A 21,974-nucleotide genomic window follows, 5' to 3' on the forward strand; every position below is an offset into this window, starting at 1 on the left:
AATGGTTAGCTTCTCGAGCTCCCCGGTGATGTGATCTGTAGCGCCGCTATCTGCATACCAGTTGGTATCCACACCGTAGGAGGATGTAGTGGCCGATCCCCCCACTTTTTCTTCTGGAAGATAATCATTAGTGAACCTGTACCAGCATTCCATGGCGATGTGACCGGGCTTGTTGCAGATCTGGCAGTGGGGGCGATCATTGCGAAAACCACCACCACCGTTTGGCCCGGGTCCTCCAGGTCCGCCAGGTCCAGGGCGTCCCCCCCGATTGTTGTTGTAGACAGGAGGCGCACTACCAGGGCCACGGCTACCGCCGCCGCGGCCGCCACCACGGCCACGCGGCGCACCGCGTCCGCGCTGCTGGCCACACCCACGAGCAGCTGCGTTTGCAGACGATTTGAAGCCACCACCGGATCGTTGCAGGAGCTCAACTCTCTGATCGAAGTTGGCCATCTGCGAGTACAGTACATCGAGGGTGAGAGGTTCAGTGCGAGCATCGAGGGCGGATACCAGGGGGTTGTATTCCATGTCGAGGCCGGCCAAGATGAAGGAGATGAGCTCTTCGTCCTGGAGGCACTACAAGGATAACCCCTATAAAGCAACACATATTCTACAACATTTTGACCATAGGTTGCAAAATTCACAAGAGATACGCATATAAGCGTTGCAGCATATGCGTTGTAGACTTACATCTCATGACCATAGTGTCATACATAGATTGTAACAGATCTTATATGTTGCCTTGTATTTGTTCTATATTATGTCTGTTATAAGACTGCAAATTTACATAATTAAAAATAAAATTAGACACGCCAACAAACATAATGAATGTGGTGGCAAAAATATCTGCTAACCATTCGGGCGAAAACCAAATCGCACGTAGTCCCTTCATTTTATTCTCCGATCCACATCAGGTTAAATCCTATTCGGTTAAAGGCATCGGCACAAACGGGCGCACCCCATTGACCCTTTTTTCTGCTTAAAGAACAAAAAATGATGAGTGGCGATGGGATTGAACTCTAGACATCTTCTTTCAAATCCACACCCAGTAACCACTAGAATATCTAAATGCTTGTGCCTACTAACTTCATTTTCCCATTTTATTCTTTCTTCAGTTCAGGGAAGCCCCCGGTTTTGGGAAGCTTCCCTAGACGGGTTTTTTCTAGACCGCTTTTGTTTGTTTATTCTTTCATTTTTTCTATTTATATTTTTTAATTTTTGCAAAATGCATGAATTTTTTCAGTATCGATGGACTTTTTTCAAAATTGAGATTTGCTTCTAAATTGATGATTGTTTTTCAAAATTGATGAACTCGTTTGAAATTTGGGAAATTTTATTGAAAATTGATGAACTTTTTCCAAATTCGATGGACGTTTTTTTAATTCAATGTACATTTTTTGAAATCGATGAGCTTTCTTCAAAATTGATGAAAATTTTCATATTCGTGAAATTTTTGTCCATTTCATAAAAAGTTTCTCAAATATATGTTTTTTGTTTCCGCTAACTTTTTCCAAATCGTTGAACTTTTTTTGAAATTCATGAACATTTTTTTAAATTGATGAACTTTTTAAATTTCATGATTTGTTTAGAAAATTGTGAACTTTTCCGGAATTCTATGAACTTTTCAAAATTGTGTTAACCGTTGGCCGGTTTTTTCCGTCAATCAGAAGCACAACACATCCAAAAGAAAAAAAACAGGAGGGCTTAAGAGATGGGCTTGGAGGGAAAATAAGCCCAGTAACAGCTTACCCTGCAGATCGTCCCGGGATAAGAGATGGGCTTGAAGAGAAAGGCAAGTTGAACTCGTTGCTGTAGGGCCGAGTTCTTTTCTCCCATCGATCCAACAAGTTCTCCTTAAGAAACAAGAAATAAATAAATGTTGTAGCCATAATCATATGTACTGTAACACTAGTCTATCCTGTTGGTGATTTTCTTGCGTCCATTCTAGTAGGGTTTGTTCAAACTTCTGCATGGTTGTTTTCTGACAAATTTTTTATATCATAGGCATTAAGTTTTTTCCGCAGCAGGCGTAAATTGAAATAAAAAGCAAAATTAAGCAGCGTTAGACTATGAATTGTAGGCATATTTTTTTAGCAGTAGGGAAATATTACGAGGTCAAAAAATAGTGAGGCATGACAGAAAATAAGAATGATTTTATACGATTTTATTATAATATATTAAAGATATTAAAATGCACATATACAATTAAGCCGCGAGGCAGAATTCCCTTGAACCGGAACCAAAGCCGGGGGAGGTTTGCGGGCGTCCGTACTCGTGCTAATGTACACAGTCCCACCAGAACACTCTCCCGCGCGAACCGCTCTAGGACAAAATTTCATAATGCAAGCATAAATAGATTTTTTCCGTAGTAGGCGTAAATTGAAATAAAAAATCAAAATTAAGCAGCATTGGACTATGAATTGTAGGCATGATTGTTTTTGAGCGGCAGGGAAATATTACGTGGTCACAAAATAATGAGGCACGACAGAAAATAAGAATGATTTTTTATTATAATATATTAAAGGTATTAAAACGCACATATACAATTAAGTTCGCGAGCCAAAATCCCCTCAAATTGGAATCAAAGCTGGGGGATGTTTGCGGGTGTCCGAACTCCTGCTAATGTACGCAGTCCGACAAGAACACTCTCCAGCGTGAACTGCTCTACGACAAAATTTCATACCCCAGGCATAAATAGATCTTTTTTTGCTGTAGGCGTAAATTCCCTACTGCTAAAATGCACATATACAATTAAGTCCGCGAGGTAGAATTCCCTTGAACCGGAACCAAAGCTGGGGGAGGTTTGCGGGCGTCCGTACTCGTGCTAATGTACACAGTCCCACCAGAACACTCTCCCGCGCGAACCGCTCTAGGACAAAATTTCATAATGCAAGCATAAATAGATTTTTTTCCGTAGTAGGCGTAAATTGAAATAAAAAATCAAAATTAAGCAGCATTGGACTATGAATTGTAGGCATGATTGTTTTTGAGCGGCAGGGAAATATTACGTGGTCACAAAATAATGAGGCACAACAGAAAATAAGAATGATTTTTATTATAATATATTAAAGGTATTAAAACGCACATATACAATTAAGTTCGCGAGCCAAAATCCCCTCAAATCGGAATCAAAGCTGGGGGATGTTTGCGGGCGTCCGAACTCATGCTAATGTACGCAGTTCCACAAGAACACGAACTGCTCTACGACAAAATTTCATACCCCAGGCATAAATAGATCTTTTTTTGCCGTAGGCGTAAATTGAAATAAAAAAGCAAAAATAAGCAGCGGTGGACTATGAATTGTAGGAATTTTTTTGAGCGGTAGGGAAATATTACGAGGTCACAAAATAATGAGGCATTACCGAAAATAAGAATGATTTTATACTCTTTTGTTATAATATATTAAAGGTATTAACACGCACATATACAGTTAAGTCCAAGAGCCAAAATCTTGAAACGGAACCAAAGCTGGGGAAGTTTGAAAGCATCCGGACTCGTGCTAATGTACGCAGTTCCAACAAAACACTCTCCCACGCGAACCGCTGTAGGAACTGCGCCCGCGTATCGATGTCGGCCAGCCACTCCAGAATGGACGCGACTCGGCGGCCTTGATGTCGGTCGGAGCGACCTGACAGGACGGGAGTGTGGCACCGCTTCAATGCGGGCGCAACGACCAAGAAGCATACTCCGACCGCCGTGCCGCATTGAAGCAACATCAATCCGCCTGCCCGGGCTAATTAAGTACGGCTCCGGCATCGACCAACCCCATCTTTATCTCATCTTCGCTCCTCTCCGCACAACCATAGCATCCAATCCGATCCTCTCCTGGACCGGCAAGATAGGCTAGTCAGGCTCTTCCGGATTGTTCTCGGCGCCGGCGGAAGATCTTCCTTCAGATCGTGGCGCCGCCCACGCGTGGTCTTTTGTTCCATCATTCTCCTCTACGCCATCAAAGAAGGAGGTCGTGCTCTCCTTGGATGACCAAGAGTAGCAACAGTCACCCTCCTGGCCGATGCTGCCGCAATGGACGAGGAGTTTTAGTGACAGTTCGAGCTCCCTCCATGACCGCAATTCGGCGCCGCCCTCGCCACTGCCTTCCCCGCCTCATTGCTGATTGCCGCCCTATCGATGCCCGGTCGCTATGAAGCTGGATCCATACCTGGAGCTCACGAATGCACATGGGCACCTCGTGCCGTAGCTCAAACGCTACAACAGGAGAATGTCGCCGCGGTGCTCTAGTGACGGCCGAGTTTCATGACATGGCGCAATGCGCATCATCATGCCGTGTTCACATTGTTAGATGTTGCGCCAGACTGGGTCCTCGCTAACGCCGCGCTGGTGAAGGCCTATACCATCTACCAGTCGAAGACCACCGTGAAGATGTCTGCGCGCGGCGTTGGTGCCGCCCCGATGACCAATTGGTCATGATCGGCTTGGCCTAGCCGCTGCACTCCGCCGCCCTCGTCGCCGACAAGGGCAAGGGAAGGGCGGTGGAGCGGGGTGGTGTCCGTGGCTGACGGTACCATGCGCGCAACGACGAATGAAGTTGAGCAGAAACACCGCGAGCGGCAATTCGCGGCCAATCAGGCCCGGTTTGAGCAACAAAAATCAATATTACTTCACCCATCTTGCACTGAATTTTTACAAACATAGAAGAAGCACATTGTGTTTGGCACAAATATATGTACATGTGCGTGTCAAGGGCCAGATATGATAATAACAAAAATTATAAATTATTTCGCATAATTTTTTACTACTGGTATTCTTTTGTGATTTCGCACCAAAGTTTTCCTTTCCCTCCATTCTCTCCCGCGATAGCGAATAAGCACGCGCGCTTGATTACCATGGCCCCACCCGCCATACGAATGAAGAACGCAGACCAAAATTTGGCATCGCGAGGAGGTAACTGCGCCATCAAAATCGGAAACCTCCCCCTTCCCCATATCAACACAGTTCCCTTCCTCGTCTCATAGGATCTCTATCTTGAGGATATCAATCATGGCCTACCCTCCCTCCTGAACCTCGTAGCGCACCCCGCCGATTCATTGAGGATTTGAGGTTGAGGGCACAAGAGGCATGTCTTGTTCAGCAACTGGGATGGAAAGCAGATCAGTCCCCACCCTCGATTCATAGAAACACAAGGTAAATACTAGTACGACTTGACGATTTTGCCTCCTCCCCCCTTGGTTCAGATCTGTCCCTTCTATGCTTTCTAATTACTCTTCTCTTGTGTGAATTTGGTAGTGCACACCAAGTGTTTGATAGCTGTCCTCTGTTATTGGTTCAGAATTTTGGGGGCCTTGAGATAGAGGGGGTTGTTTCAGATTCTTCTTCTATAAGCTTACACGTTCCCTATTTGATTGAGAATAGCTTTTTAGGTTTTATTCATTATAGTGCCCTGACGCCTCCTTGTTTTGGTGTTCGTAGGTTTACTGAACATAAGAGGTGGCTTAAATCTAGTAACTATTAAGGTTTCAGGTGTGGACGCGTGCAATATTTCAATGTAGTTCTGCACCATTACTACCTTGGTGAGTTCAATCTCTTCATAGACTTTCTTCATGGAACTCCAATTCTGACTATCCTATTCTAGTTGGGTAGTACAGTTGGGTTAGTTCTTGCCTAACATTTTGCGGTTGAACACCTAGCATAGTTTCTTTCTTTCTTCGTGTGTGTGCAGACATTTGTGACCTTGTTATTTTCTTATTGCTATCATATTGTATTCTGGCTGGGGTGTCATTTGTAGAAAATGAACGATGGAGTGACTAGAAGAAGTGTTATCTTAGTCGTACCTATGGACAAATTGCAGTAAGTATCATGTAGACTAGTAAGGCCCTAATAAAATGTTAATTTTATTATGAATATCAGAACATGATCTGCAGCAGCACAACTACAAGTACAGTCTACAAAACGACACACTTGTTCTGAAAATAAATGTGAGTGAACAACCATGTGCACGATAGTGAAAACACATGTATACTCTGCAACACAATCAGCCTTGGCCCATGGGATCTCCTCACAATTCCAACTTAAAAATCTCATCAGCCTAGCTCTAATGCCTGTGCATGAACGAAACCTCCTTAAGACCAAAGAGAATGAACTTGGGTGTCCTTGAGCTTATGATCCTCTTACTATCCGTGGATAGTGTTAAACCTGAACATGTGTTCCCCCCCCCCCTGCAAAAACCAAGTTAAACATCATACCACACAAGTACAAGTTCATCTTCCCTAAGCAACTGAAATAGATCAACAGTTAAATTACTAGTATCGAAAGATAACTGCATTTTATTCATAGTAATGTTCCCAGCATAGAAAAAAACTAAAAAGCATGGGGTCATTGAAAGAGCTTCTATATGGAGTTTCATTTTGTTACTTGCTCTTTTTCTTATACACCCGATGAACAAAATAATGGACCCCTTGCAAATTTACATTTCAGAGTAACGGTTTCATGTCTTAGTTCATCGTTTTCACTATGAAATAGGAATAGCTTGATTTATTCCGAGTACCTACTTAGTACTAAATGAGTTGATATTTTGATTTGATAAGGAATAAATGTGGTAAGACTTATTTTATTGATTGTAGGGGCAGAAATTACTTCAAAATATGATTGTTTGAGCTGAAATCTGAATTAATCGTCTTCACATCTGTGGGGATGACTATCATAAGGTCGAGTAGGACCACAGAATATTGTCTTTTACATAATTTATTTAAACTTTTGGTCATTGTCATGTTGCAGCAGATATGTAATGGACAAGAATTTCAGTGCACGAGCGAAGGGAAATAGATTCTGCTGCACATAAGGTATATATCCATTCCCATATACAATATGTTCAAAATATGTTGCTCCAATGGTTATGTATCTACTGGTCGTCTTGCTAAATGTTGTTAAAAACAAGAATGTTAGTGCATGTCAGGGAGAAAAAACTTCTGTTGCAAACAAGCGGTATCCTTTCATAATCACATACAAATTTTGTTTAGACTATTTGTGGCTTGTTTAGTTGTTTATTACTTCTTTGCTATCAGTCTGTTGTCCAGACTACAAAAACAACATAAGGTGCTAATGCATGCTGTAAGAGTGCTCGAAGTGGTTCCCTGAGTTGGATGGATGCCAATGAACTATCTGTTGTGCTCAAATTCATTTCATATGTTCCCCTGTTTTGTTTCTGTCTTCTCATATGGCAACTTTTATTTTTTCTAACAGGCAGGAACTAAAGTATTCTTGAAGAGCCCGAAAAATCATAACAAGGGCGTAGCTCTAGATACAATGGTAAGTTCTGATCCTAAATTTAAACTTGATGGTCCTGAAATTAGAAATGAATTCTGGGTAGTGCATGTCGATATGGCACTAGTGCAAACTGAATATTTGGTATGAAGTTGCAAAACTGCAATACTCTCGGTAATGCATAAAAATAAAAGCTTCCATGGCCTTCAACCTTTGTACGTGACTAATATTTGCCTATATTACTATTTGCATCATGTCAAGGTATTGTGTGTTAACAGTTGAGTTTTGTTTTCTTGTTTGTAGATTCAAAAGATAAATGGATGAGTATATGGGAGCGTGGCGATTATACTGCAATGATGATGTCGATGATCCATTTCATGATGATGATGACGGATGCATTTAGTTTTAGTTATATTGTAGGGATGACGTTCTTGTCGGATGTTGTTCCTCAGTTAAGATGGATATTTTCAGTTTAAGTTTCGCGGTCAAGAAAATTGTTAGATTATGCATCACATTTGGATGATGTTCCTCCTGTAATATCCACTATTGTAATCCAACAGTTTTGATCTAATATATGATTTCTTCCTCTCGTGAGTATATTGTGTTGTTTTTCGTTCACTTGAAATACATAATTATCGCCTTTACATGGAGCATTAATTTAATTGCTAGCAATATATAATTATATATACATGTAATATTATTATTGACACTATATATGTACCAACACTTGAAACGTTGGAAATTCTCCATTGCCAAGCAATGTGATTTTGATTCATGTACATCAAGCACCAACACATAAAATTGTTGTAAAAGTCCGTTTTATCTGTTGTTCTCTTGCAACGGACCTTTTTACCAACGATAGTATAAGCATTGCATTATGCGCTAGCAACACTGGATAAGGCTACGCATCCCAAACCGTTGGTAAAGACCCTAGCAACACATATATGGACATTTAGATACGGAAAAAGGCGTTGCTATAGTGGGGGTCCTATTGTAGTGAGGGGTCTGCCTGCAGCCGCTAGCTCATCAGCAAGCGACCTCATGCGGGCAAAGTAGACGGCCACCGACTGATTTCCCTTCTCTGCGTTGGAGAGGGAGATCCGAAGATTGTTGTTGCGGGAGCGCGAATTGGAGACGAACATGTTCGTCAGGGCGGTCCATGCCGCGTGCGCCGTCTCAACCGACACCATCTATGTCAGGACTTCTTTGGAGACGGACGTCAGGAGATAGCCCAGCACTTGCTGGTCCTGAACGACCCAGGCTGCATGCTCTGGGTTTGGCAGGTTTGTGACCTTGTCATCTTTGTCTGTGGTGGATATGGTAGGCTCCGGCTCAAGGATGGATCCATCAAGGTATCCGAAAAGGGAAGCAGCACGAATCTGGGGAAGGAGTTGAGTCTTCCACAGAAGGAAATTGTCACGGGTAAGCTTTTCTGTGATCTGATTGTTCAGGGGATTGGCGGTGCTGTGGGAGGACGATGACATGGCTGCGGTTTGGGAAGGAAAGCTAGATGTATTTTGGAAGGAAGGCTCTGATACCATGTAAAGTTTCGGAAGCGTTTTTACCTACCGTAGTAGGCCGCTGGTTGCGTGTTTATATAGGATCAGAATAGCCCTTGATCACGGCATTTACATGGAGGGATTGTTACAAAACTTGCGGTACAAGAAGATAGAGATAAGATAAATCTGAACAGCCTAGGGTTCGGTTTAGCTTTATCTTAGCTAACTGAATACATCAAGGTCTATCTCTAACAATATTCTAACACGGCATGCCATGCCCAACGTGCGAATGGGATAACCAGGTGACGAAATGCAACACACCAGTACTTGTGGTACTTCCATGCTGATTTAGCAAGAATGATTTTTCTACTGTTCTGAATACTAACTCACATCACATCACATATATAAACTTCTGCATCCCAGTTAATACAAGAAGCTATAGACGCTGACAGACAGTAGAGTTGCAGACTCGTACATCTCTGAGATATCTATGACTAGTCAAACAACGAGGCAGGCTTGTTGCATAACCTATTTTTTCCGGAAGTGTTCGTCGAGCAAGACTAATTAACTCGTCCATTCTTCCACCTGCAAGAACTGTTCTACTAGTCCTTGAATGCATGTTGAGTAAGACTAATTAACTCGGGGGAAATACCTATTGGTTCATGGTGTATATACACCCGGGAATTGGAATTTTCTTTATAAAAAAGGTTCAGAAGTTCTTTTGAAATAAACTTGATTTTCTTTTGCACTGGTATATAATTTTCCGCCAACAAAAACCGAGCGTCGACTTCCGTGCGGAAAAAAACAAAAACTTCCTTCAAAATAGTGTGAATAGTGTCTTCTATATAGCGATAATTTTTATTTTGCTCTGAAGTCAACACTGCCATTTTTTGACGGAAAATTACATACTAGTGCAGAAGAAAGTCAAGTTTATTCTAGAAAAACTTCTAAAGTTCTTTGACTTTTTTGTAATTACTAAATTAGTTTCCAATTCCTGGGTGTACACACACGAACCAAAGGTCCACGCCCACGAACTCGTCCACTCTTCCACCTGCAATAACTGTTGTACTATCCTTGAATGCATGTTTTTTTTGTCAGAGTATATTGAGCCGTATTGAGTTGAAACAAAATGTTACCATTCTGGACATAGAGAAGACACATGTGTCCCGCAAAACAAAAAATATGTATATTCTTTATTATGTATTTCTTCTTTGTTTTGAGTTCTGCTGGTTATCTTGTTATGTTATTTGTGCAGGCCATCTCAATATTTCGAAATGTTGAATATCTGGGCTTGTATGTGGATTGGGAATCTACTAGGGAAGGCAAGATGTCACTTGCTCTAGTTCCATCTGAAATGTTGAATCAGGAATCGATTCGGCTGGTAAACATTTGAATCATCTTTCACGACGGTCACCAGGTGGGTGACAAGTGGGGACCTGATTTCCCTCTAATCGGGTTTAAGCCCAATTAGATCATAATATGTTGCGACCCCTAGGGCGGCGATGCGATCTAGCAGTTCGTTTAAAGACGAGATATCTGCCGGATCCATCTTATCGACGCTTTCGAGGTTGACGCAGAGATGGTTTTTGGCAATCTGGGGGCCTGCTTTGGGCTTAATGGCCGGGCGAGCGCCCATGGTGAAAACTGTCGATCTGGAGGATCTGCCCAGGAACTAGGGCCCTTCCAGAGGTGATTTTGTCGTCGATGACAAGGCGAGCCATCGATCCTTCTGTTGGCGACATAGAGAAGGTCTCAATGAAAGCACCAATGTCGGTGTCAAAATTAGCCGATCTCGGGTAGGAGGACCCGAACTGTGCGTCTGAGGATCGAGGGTAACAGGAGGCAGGGGACACGATGTTTACACAGGTTCGGGCCCTCTTAATGGAGGTAGTACCCTACCTCCTGCTTGATTGACTATGATGAATATAGGGATTACAAGAGTTGATCTACCTCGAGATCGTAATGGCTAAACCCTAAATGTCTAGCCTGTATGATTGTGATTGCCTCTACAGACTAAACCCTCGGTTTATATAGACACCGGAAGGGCCTAGGGTTGTACAGAGTCAGTTTATAGAGAAAGATATCTTCATATCCGAACGCCAAACTTGCCATCCACACAAAGGAGAGTCTCATCGGGACACGGGGGAGGTCTTCTACCTCTCATCTTCACAACCCATCAGTCCGGCCCATGTCACATAGCACGGACGCTCGAGATCCCGCAAAAAAAAGAAAGAATCAACTTCCATGTGTAACCATGTTTTTGTCTATCGTCCTATTGTGTTTGTTAAAAATAAATGATTCTGGTTCTGATGATGTGGCAGATGCTTGACAGTACATTTGAAGATATTGAAAAAATTGCAACTGTTGATCAAGTACATGACAGATCAGTCATCTCACTGATAGGATACCCGCACATGTCAATGGCCATTGTTGGAAAGGTGAGAACCACACACACACACACACACACACACACACACACACACACACACACACACACACACACACACACGATTAGCAACTGAAATTAAGTGTGGCGTTTTCAAAAAAAAAGAAGCTGAATTTTGACGTAACAATGTCGAAGGTCACTTGTGATGCACTGTTGTCACATTTTAATCACTTATGAAGAATTAGCTCATTAAATCTTTTAGCTGGGTATGGCTGGTCATTTTTTTCATCTCATCATTATTCTTAATTATTTGTTGGTGCATACCAGGCGCTGAATGTTCTAGAGAGCTGTCATGTTCCCGCCGAGAGGTTTTCGCCAGTGTCGGTCAATGTATCACCACTTTCATACAAAAAAAACATGATTTATCTCTGTGTGGCATTAACTGGAACTGACTGAGCTAATAATTGTTCATAAGCAGATGAAAAAGGTTTCCTTGGTGGTCCATGACAGTGTGGTACATGTCCTCCGTTCAGCCTTTGAGATCAATCTCGTCAACGGAACAAGTATGGACAACATGTGGCCGCCGCCGCCGCCGCCGCCGCCGAAGCCGTGTGGGATGGCGCCGCCGCCATATCCAATGTGCGCCAAGCCGGGTGCGGCCAAGCCGGTTTTGGACGAATGCAGTCCTGATTTCGATTCTGAGAGTGAAGTCGAATCACCGGCTTTGGTCGAACGTAGTGCTGAATTCGATTCTGACGGTGAAGTTGAATCAGAGGAGGAGCAGGAACTCGCCGAGACGGCCGAGAGCGGCAATGAGCTTGGCAGTGCTACGGAAGAGATGGAGGAGCGCACTCGTCGGGAAAGCACGACGAACCACGACGGCGGGGATCTGTGTGGGTCCTCTCAGGCCGGTATCTGGGAGATATGTGGCTGGGTTCGTCGCCTGGCGATCGCCAAGCCGAGCCTGCCAGGTGCTGGGCGCGCCAACACCGACAACCTTTGCTCCCGGCTTGCCGTTTGGCTGACAGGGATTTGCGCCTAACAGAAGTCTGCGGAGTAAAGAAATTAAGAGTGCACGTCGGGACTACTATTTGGAATTTTTATAGCAAGTTGTTGTGGGAATTTGATCGGAAGTCGTCTGTGTCTCTTGTTTGGTTCCTGGGTTTATACGAATATAAATAAAACGATGGTTTTATACCACTTGTTCCTTGCCCAGTTGCTACGTGCGCAATCGCTCTGTTTTTACTTTGTTCTTTCTTGAAGAAGAAAAATGATGCTCTTCCTTTCTTAATAAGGATCAAATTTATTATAAAAGTTCACCGGAAATACAAAAGCATCCCAAACATAATAAAAAATACATCAAGATTCCAAGACCATTAAACAATCACTATTGTCACTAGAACGAGCTGCCGACGCACCCATAAAGACGAGTGACATGGAGCCACGGTTATCATCGTTGAACCCTTGCATAGATCTGAAGCAACTGACACCAAATCTCGCCATTAGACGAGAAATCCCAACCTCACCGCCTCAAGAAGATAGCATGAATTTACACCGTAGCTCCGTCGATTAAGTCCAGAGAGGATCGAAACCCGAAAGACAAATTCGAAAAACAAGCACCGCCACCCACCCGAGCGCCGCGCCTGCAAACATAAATGTTATCATTTCGAACCTGTGCTGCACCAAAACGAGGACACTGTGCCATGATTTATCTCTTGTGTGTATATGCAATAAAGTACTCCACTCGTATATATTATTACTAAACATATGCAATAATGTACTCTATTTTATCTATAATGAATAAGTTTTGATTCCCAAAAGAAAACATTATCCAATAATGTAAACTCACCGCGTTGAGACAGAGCGAGCGAATCAGTTCAGGGATGCAAAGCTCTAGCTAGCATCTTGCTCTGGAACTTCCAGAACCCCCGGGATTGGTTGGCCATCCACATCCAGTGAAACTTTTTTTTTTTTTTGAACAATCACCGGGGGGAGAGCATCCCCACATCCAGTGAAACTTTGTAAGATTCAACCGACCTGGCTCAAGAAAATCATGTGGGTAATCATCTTTCCAGCAATGCAAAGCAATCTCTAAGTTTTTTAACGACGTTTTACGCGAAAGTCATTTTCTAGTGGGTGTGCATGTAATGCCTGCTGGCTGACGTATCTTTCGATGAGGCGCTTTCGTGCTGCCCATCAGTTTGAGCCGGTGTTTGGATCCATCCGGCGCCTCGGTCTCTATATACGGCGGCAGTTTGAATAAATCTCTTGGCTCACTAGTTGAGAGTTGAGACAACGATTTTCCATTGCTGAACGAGGAGTGTGCTAAGAGCCGACAGCCGAGGGTTCAAGGAGAAGAAGGTCAGCGGAATGTGGACACTACCCAAGATTCGCTTGCCGCCCACGAACCAACAAGCGTCAACCAATCACGTTCACGAATGCAAAAAAGTAAAAGGCAATCACGTTCACACGTAGGTTGGAAGTTTTCATTATTTTTCTTCTTGCAAATTTCTTGAGAACAAAACCCTACATGGTGCGATCGGACCCCAGCCCGCCCTCTCGCACTCTCCCCAAAACCCCTTGTGGTTTCCAAGACACTGGCCGCAACTGCTTCCATCTTCACTATCGCCCATTGTTGCGTCCATCCTTGCCATCGCCCACCTATATGCGTCAATCCAGCTTGAGCTTGGTTCGATCACATCTCCAGGCTGTTGCGGTGCCTCTCATCAACTACCGACGACCACAATGGTTGGGTCTTCTACAAGTGTGTCAAACACAGTATAAGTCCCCGCCGATGTGCTTTGCTCAGTTTGGTCCATGTTTTATGAGAAATTTGTCATTTTTTTTAGATTTTTGGTTGATGCATACATGTGATTTCTGGCAATAGGAATTGGAGTATGTGGGCTATCTTGTTGATCACTATATCCTCGTCGCTAATGATGTGGTTGATGCACTTGGCGCAACAGAGGAGTCCTCAAGAATGTTGCAACAAGGTTTCTTTCGAGTCCTCAATAATGTAACTGGCTACTCACAAGCTATCATATGGATCATGATCACTGGAGGAAATGATATGATAAACAATTTAAACATACAAATCTTTCACCAATTAGACCTCTAAGCATCAACTACAAGCAGTAATTAACATCAGGAAGCGATCTCAACAACAGATCTAAAGTAGATGATGATGGAGTTGGTGCCAGTGGTGATGAAGATGGCGATGATGATCTCCATGATGAACAGAGTATTGGTGGTGCCGATGGCTTCAAATTCCCCCGGCAGGAGGGGAAGGATCCCGGAAGATCAGACTTCTAAGAGCCAAAAAGAGTTCAGCTCTGGCTTTCGAAAAATAAGACCAGGGTACTGAAGAGAGGCCGGGGAGAACCTTGTGGGTCTCACAAGCCCTAGGGCCTGGCCGCATGGGCCCAGAGGGGGCCTCTTGGCCCAAGTATGCCCATTGGCTCTCTTCTTGTGAGAAACTGCGAATTTCTTTCTTAATTTTTTCTGCCTTTCGAAAAATATTTTCTTTATTGTTCCCTATTTTGCCCCTCTTTTGCAACTTTCTCGGTAACTCCCCTCCTTCGTCGCACCATGCAAACTAAGAGGGGAAAATCACAAGAATAGTGTGATAATACATTAAACATGCATAATAATGAGCAATTGATAATGAGAAATAGTGATGTAAAATGGGTGTATCAAAGCTTGTCTAGATTCTCACATAACCTCGACCTATATATGGGGGACAAGGCTGGGCCTACCACTCGGGGATCCTGTTGTCAATCTGGTTCTGGAAGCTTCCATCCGGTTTTCCCCTTTCTTCCTTGTTCTTTCAATGACTGTATTGGTTTTCTTTTGGTCTTTCGTATTGTAACATTTTTCTATTTTTTTCTCTTTTCTGCTTGTTATTTTCTCTTTCCTTTCTCCTTTACCATTTTAATTCATGAATCCTTTTTAAAATTCAGTTTTTTCAAATTCATCAATTAATTTAATTTGGGTTATTAATTTTCAGAAAAAATATATAATTCATGAGTGTAGAAATTTAAGAATATGTTTTTAAAATGTGAAAAATTCACGGAAGTTTCTAAAAAAATAATTCATGAGTGTAAAAATTTAAAAATTCATGGGTGTATCAACTTAGACAACACCTTTTCTAGTTCTGGAACTTCTTCTAAAATTCTTGATTAATTTTTAATATGTGCAAACATTTTTGGAATGATTTTCTATTCATGAGCACTTTTTTTAGTTCAGAAAAATGTTAAATTCAGGAATTTATTAAAAAAACTTTCTCGGACATTTTCTAAAACTTTGGAACCTGGTTTAGCTTAGCGATATCATTGGAAGACCTTTATATTAATTCATGATTTTTTAACAAAAATTCCAAATGTATTCGGAATGTGTGAGCATTTTTAATGCTTTAATTGTTTTTTTAATTCAGGAATACACTAACAAATTATTTAACCTGCTAACTGAACGAGGCAATTGGGCCAGCCTATCATGGGCATGAGCACACACTCACTATTCGCGCTACAAAAACAGTATCTCGCTTAATGTAAGGGGACGTAGGTTCTGGACTTGCGGTACAGGCGCAGGTTATTCTTTTGAAAAACACATATGTGCATCCATTTAATTCTTTTATTTTGTCTAAAAAATTGATTGTTTTATTTTTGTCTTTTTATTTTTTCTTCTTTTCATTTCCTTTGTATTTTCTTTTGTGCTTTTCTATTATGTTATTTCCATTTGTCCCCTCTTTTTTTTACTTATTTCCTATTTTCATTTTTTTATTTCATTTTGAATTGTTATTTAATTCATATTTACTTAACTATCTTTTTTTGTTTGTAACCTAGATGGTAAAATGTTTATAATGGTGTTAGGAAATGTTTGTTGTATATGTAACAACAATATCATAACAGTTTTAGAAATTATCTTGAATGTGTAATTAAAAATTTCATTGTGAGTTTTTTTTCTGTTTGTGTATTTAAAAGGGGTTGATCGCATAATTTTCATCTTGTATTTTTTTGACAATATACATCATGAATTAAAATGGTCTGCCTTATATCCAGAAATGATTTATCGAGTATTTATACAATTTTCATCAACCCTCTTTTCGTAATACTCAATGGACATTATTTTAATTTCATGAACACTCTTTAGAAGTACATGAATAATTTTAAAAATGTCTGTGAACACTTTTTATTATACCATATTTTATTTTGTAAAATACCCGTCGATTTTTTTAGGACATTAATAAAATACAGACCACTTCAATAAAGATTCATGATTAATTTTTGAAACAAATACATGAATATATTTTCGAAACATGTGGACACCTTTTAAAAAAGTCCATGAGCATTGAAAATACAAAGATAAAAAAATACGTGATGGACGGATGGATATTGTGGGCCGGCCCATCGACGCCGCCTCTTCCACCCCGATAAAAACGTTTTTGTACATAAATACTGTTGGCCTCTTACCATAGTCCTACATGGCCCCCTTTACATATTCATTTTGAGTTTACACACGAATGTTGCAAAAAATTTACCGAGTATATTAAAAAATATCATGTCTTCGACATTTCAAAATAGTTCAATGTGTGTTTGAAAATTTTGTGATATTTCTGAAATAATAGACGAATAATTTATATGATTTGAAAAATACATGATGAACAATTTTTATTACACTGTGAACACTTTTAAATGCACGATACAGATTTTTTTAATATATAACGGACATTTTCTTACTCAATGGATATTATTTTAATGTCTTGAACCTTCTTTCGAGTTACATGAACAATTTTAAAACTTTCGGTGAACAAGTTTTACAATACCATATTTTATTTGAAAATACCCTTTTAATTTTTTTAGGATATTGGTAAAACACACACCACTTTAATAAAGACCCATGATTAATTGTTGAAACAAATACATGAATATCTTTTAGAAACATGTGGACACATTTTACAAAAGTACATGAACATTTAACATAAAATAAGTATTCACATTTCTCTCAAACATAAATGAATATATGGGTTCAAGAGAAAAAACGTTGTTAGGAAGAAAAGAATGAAGCGAACAGAAAGAATAAAATAAGTGCATGGAACGAGACCATCTTGTTTTCTCCTGGGCCGGCCAAATTTTTGTCCATCCAGGCATAAATAAATTTTCATGTTGGGCCTTCAAACCGTGCAGTCAAGGAGCCTGTTCCGCATCTTCTTTTCTTCACCGCGTGTAAAAAGAATCAAAAATTTAATCACCACAGGATGAGATCCGAACCCTAAACCATCCATTGATTAGGAAGGTACTAGCCAGTCCACCAGGCTTTTTTTGTACATAGATTTAGAGATAAAATAAATATATATGTGATGGACGGATAGATCCTGTGGGCCGGCTCATCCACGCTGCTTCTTCCGCCTTGATAAAAATTGTTTTTGTACATAGATATTGTGGGCCTCTTACCATAGTCCTACATTGATCTGTACATCAAATCCTTGCAATTTATATACATTTTTGAGTTTCCTCGGGAATGTCGTAACAAGTTTTCTTTCAAGTCTTCAAGAATGTAACAACCTACTCATAAGCCATCATGTGGATCATGATCAGTGGAGGTAATTATATGATAAACAATCTAGACATACAAATATTTCACCAATTAGACCTCCAAACATAAACTACAAATTGTAATTAACATCGGGAAATGGTCTCAACAACAATTGAGCTTCTAGTTCATAGATTGAAAATTATGGTTTGAGATAGATAGATGATGGAGGTGGTGCTATTGGTGATGGTAGACGTCGGAAAGCATGTACGGGGAAGGTGGAGGGCCAGACGAAGGGGATGGAAGCCCTATGCAAGACGCCTTGCATGCCGGCTGCCGTGCTCTGGTAGCCCCACAACCTTTCAGCAGATGTCACTGTTCCCACCACCCAAGGGGCTTGACTTTGATGGGTCAGAGGATAGGGCGGCGTTTTGAGCGGGAGGGTGGCGCGACGTGCGAGCTGGATGATAGCAGGGATGGAGTGCGAGTGGGATGGTGGCGACGACGCCATCGAGTGGGACTGCAGGAGTATGACGACGGCGAGGGTGGTGGCGGTATGCGAGAGGGATTTGACCTAGCACTCGCTCGGGAAATTGGACGAGAGAAAAGAAGTGGCTGGCCGACGTTTGATTTGGTAGAAAAGAAGTGGGCTGAAAGAAAAATCGATGGGAGGGGGATCGACGAGGCCGACGACGTGAATGGATGAAGGGCTAACAAACGAAACGGACCCCTTTAACAATAGAGATGCCTCTCACAATATAAAACAGTAGCCGTTCAGTCTTTCAGATGAGATTAGGGATCGGTCCAATGCTTTTACTTCATGTAATATAATCCATGAGTTTAGGAGCTCGAATACCGAGGCTCGCAATCTCGCTAAGCATGCTTTAACACTAGGTTCCGGCCGTCATGTTTGGCTTGGACAACCTAGTGATCTTCTTTTCCTACCTGTAACTGTGGAGATGATATGAATAAAGCTTAGCGAGTTTGTCTCAAAAAGAAAAAAGATAAGAAAAAGGAAATGGAGCACACGCCGTTGGATCCAGAACAGAGATAATATCCTCACCGTCCGCGAAGCCTACGGCCAGCACACACTCACTGGAACCCACCGGAAGCCACACCGGAGAACCACCCCACGAAAAAAATCCCCCGAGAATACCAAACCGAACTCAGCAACCTCCACCATGTCCATGTCCATGGCCACCACCGCCCTCCTCCGGCTCGCGCCGCTGCCGCCGCACGCCCGGCTCCTCGCCCCGAGCTCCAAGAAACCCTCCCTCCTCCTCGCGCCCCTCGGCAGCGGCCGCCGCGCCCTGCGGCTCGCGAGGGCCGCCGGCGACGGGCTCGCGGACCAGACCGTCTACAACGGCGTGTACGGGCCCTGGTCCGTGGACGACGCCGACGTGCGGGAGGTGCTGCTTTACCGGGCCGGGCTGGTCACGGCCGCCGCGTCCTTCCTGGTGGCCGCCTCGGGGGCGTTCCTGGCGGAGGGGAACGCGGTCGGCGACGCCGTCCGGCAGGGCGCCGACCTCTTCTACGCCGCCGGGGCCGGGGGGCTCGGGCTGTCGCTGGTGCTCATCCACATCTATGTCACCCCCATCAAGCGGTTCCTCCAGGCGCTGTGGGCGGTCGGCGTGCTCGGCTCCGTCGGCACCTACGCCCTCGCCGCGCGGCCGCTCGACGAGGGGCTCGTCCGGTACGTGCTCGAGCACCCCGGGGCGATGTGGTTCGTCGGGCCCACCTTCGCCGCGCTCACAGGCCTCGTCTTCAAGGAGGGTACAATTACTGTCTCTGCTTATGACTGAACTGTGGAACAGATTGGTTCATCTTAGAATCCTTGTACTGATTGTGTGAGCTGATTTCATCAAAAGCTGAGATATTTATACTGTTCACTGGAAGCATTCTGATTGATTAGTTCATTGGCTGAATCCTTGCAATGAATGATTGAACAGTTCAATTTGTGAAATGTGTCTTGACAAAAAATGTACTCTCACAGGTCTCTGCTATGGAAAATTGGAAGCTGGTATCTTGACGTTTGTTATCCCCATCCTTCTTCTTGGACACCTGGTAAATTAGACGCATGAGATTTAGCATCTCAACTGAATCAGACCAGACGGAATGCAAAGATTCACCTCAATTTTCTTACACTTGTTCTCTTAACATATTTGCAGTCTGGCTTGATGGACGATGGAACAAAATTGAGCCTCTTAGGAGTGTGGATGTCACTCTTCACTGTGTTCGCCGCTAGGAAATTCCAGCAGCCCATTAAGGTATCATCTAATTGCCTTCCACTGACAAGGATTTAGCATTAGCTGTAGCTGTTACAGGTTTTCTTGGTTGAATCTTATAATTCTGTTCTGTTCTGTTGCTGACAACGAAGGACGACATCGGCGACAAGTCCGTTTTCATATTCAACGCCCTCCCCGAAGAGGAAAAGAAGGCTCTGCTGCAGAGGCTCGAGGCGCCAACTGAGCAGAAGTTTGAGTAGCTGGTATCATCGAGCAAGCATGACCACGGTAGCTAGTCGATGGACGCCTGTACAGGTGCCCTCCCGAGGAGGAAGACAAAATTCTGCTAGCGAGGCTTGAGGGCCAGGCTGAGCTATAGTTGTAGCAGGCACAACGCTGATAGATAGCTAGTGGATGGATGCCTGCAACAGTAAGTGTATTTATATGGTAGATTTGGAAATCTGAGCATACAGAGATGACAATACAGTAAATGTGATGTAGTCACAGATCTATGAGGTTGCATGTAAAATTTGCCAGCCGCTGGGGTCGGGAAATTTCATAATTAGAGGCTGCAACCCTGAAACTCTGAAACTGAAGCATCTGTTTCTTCAGTTTCATTGCTACATTGCCGGTTTGCATCTGTTTTAATGAAACAAAGGGAAAGCCAGTAGTTCTTTCAATCAAGATAACAATTTATGCACTTGCTGTGGTACTTGCATGGCTTGAGAAAAGGGACATGAAGTTGTAGCCCAAATTGATGGTTCAGAGCGCGCTATATCGTTTAGAAGAGGTCCTGCGCTAAGGGTCTTTGGTCCAAACACATGAACAAAATTTTAAATATAGCATTGCTGTAGCATTTGAAAGAGGTCTGCCGCTAACACCTGTAGCGCGCTATTTAAAACTATATTCAGACGAAAGAACTATGCCCCAAAACCTTCTCGCTTCTGCTCTAAAACTATACGAGCAATGATTCAGTACACACACACACACACACACACACACACACACACACACCCCCTCACAAAACGTATAAAGGGTAGTATGGACTTTTGACAAATTGTACTCGCTTTTAATCAAAAAAGAATAGATGCCCTCGGCTGGATTCGAACTACAGCCGTCACAGACTATATGTGGCCACACAAACCATCTGAGCTGCATACCTGATTTGCCTACAAACCTTGTTTTTCTCTTCTTGTTTGAGAGACATAACGCCAAGAAAAAAAACACACCACCTTCACTCTTTGGTTTATGTTTCTTTTTTTTTTGCACGGTTTTCGTTAGGGTTTCTAGCTAGCTTTCCTGTTTTGTTCTAAAATACTAATATTTGTTTTTTAAAAATTGTACATAAATTTCAGAAAAAATGTTCATGCCTTTCAAACTTGCTCAGAATGTCAAAACACGAACAGTTTTTTTATAAGAGAACAAAATTTTAAACATGAACATTTTTGGAAAATCAGTAACAATTTGGAATTCCAAAAAAATATGAACAAAATTTGAATTCTGAAAAAAAAATTATGAGGAAAATTTTCAAATCCATGAATATTGTGTAAAAAATTGATGAACTTTTTCAAATCCGTGAGCTCTTGGACCGGGCCCACACGCGCCCGACGGGAGCAATGTCGTCGCCTAGTTAGGCGAAGGCCTAACTGTTTTATTTTCTTTTCTATTTTTTCATTTCATTTCTAATTTTGTTAATTCACTTTTCTCTTTTTTCAATACCAAAATACACCATGTTCAATGAAGATTATTCGGTAAGGTTAGAACGGTTCGTCTGAGAGCACGTTATTTTTCAATATCTTTGAAATGGCCCCAACTCCCCAGCAAAAAAGAAGAAGAAATGGACCTAATTTTTTTCATGGCCTTTTATGAGCAATTCGAGGAACCATGCCAAATTGATTTGGTTTTCGACAAATTCTGCATTTTCTGGAGTTTTCTTAGTAAAAGAAGTCCGATAAAATGGCCGAACATGTCGCAACTTGCATATGGTGTCGGAAATTGTTAAACCTAGCATGGTTGCCTACCATGGGCATGCCCATCCGGGTGCACCCTCCATTGAACATGGTCTACTTTTGATTTTTTTTAAATGATCCCAACGTTTGCAGGCAGGGGGGCATGCCC

The 21,974-nt window shown here is 42.3% G+C and overlaps 1 protein-coding gene, 1 long non-coding RNA gene and 1 pseudogene across 3 annotated transcripts; 2 read left to right on the forward strand and 1 right to left on the reverse strand.

Moving 5' to 3' along the window:
• Positions 1 to 437: 437 nt before the first annotated feature.
• LOC123088966 (uncharacterized) lies at positions 438 to 576 on the reverse strand (annotated as a pseudogene).
• Positions 577 to 4,876: 4,300 nt separating this feature from the next.
• Positions 4,877 to 7,800, forward strand: LOC123082638 (uncharacterized). 2 transcript variants are annotated; one of them, XR_006439083.1, is made up of 5 exons: positions 4,877 to 5,142; positions 5,428 to 5,528; positions 6,733 to 6,797; positions 7,198 to 7,263; positions 7,522 to 7,800. It is a non-coding gene; the product is annotated as an uncharacterized lncRNA (long non-coding RNA). The 2 variants fall into 2 exon arrangements; XR_006439082.1 differs by having other exon boundaries at positions 6,736 to 6,797.
• Positions 7,801 to 18,737: 10,937 nt separating this feature from the next.
• LOC123087609 (uncharacterized) lies at positions 18,738 to 20,540 on the forward strand. Its single transcript, XM_044509647.1, has 4 exons — positions 18,738 to 19,404; positions 19,625 to 19,695; positions 19,800 to 19,898; positions 20,009 to 20,540. Exons 1-4 carry the CDS (start codon positions 18,813 to 18,815, stop codon positions 20,114 to 20,116), a joined length of 870 nt encoding a protein of 289 aa, XP_044365582.1. The 5' UTR covers positions 18,738 to 18,812; the 3' UTR covers positions 20,117 to 20,540.
• The last annotated feature ends 1,434 nt before the right edge of the window (positions 20,541 to 21,974 follow it).

The sequence above is a fragment of the Triticum aestivum genome, chromosome 4A (assembly GCF_018294505.1).
Source record: "Triticum aestivum cultivar Chinese Spring chromosome 4A, IWGSC CS RefSeq v2.1, whole genome shotgun sequence".
Taxonomy (NCBI): domain Eukaryota; kingdom Viridiplantae; phylum Streptophyta; class Magnoliopsida; order Poales; family Poaceae; genus Triticum; species Triticum aestivum.

What these genes read in the sequence shown, in the direction of transcription:
- LOC123087609 (XM_044509647.1), top strand. Translation starts at nt 18,813, where the DNA reads ATGTCCATGTCCATGGCCACCACCGCCCTCCTCCGGCTCGCGCCGCTG. An exon ending in TCCTTCTTCTTGGACACCTG is followed by an intron (nt 19,696 to 19,799) that starts GTAAATTAGACG and finishes ACATATTTGCAG; the next exon opens with TCTGGCTTGATGGACGATGG. An exon ending in AATTCCAGCAGCCCATTAAG is followed by an intron (nt 19,899 to 20,008) that starts GTATCATCTAAT and finishes CTGACAACGAAG; the next exon opens with GACGACATCGGCGACAAGTC.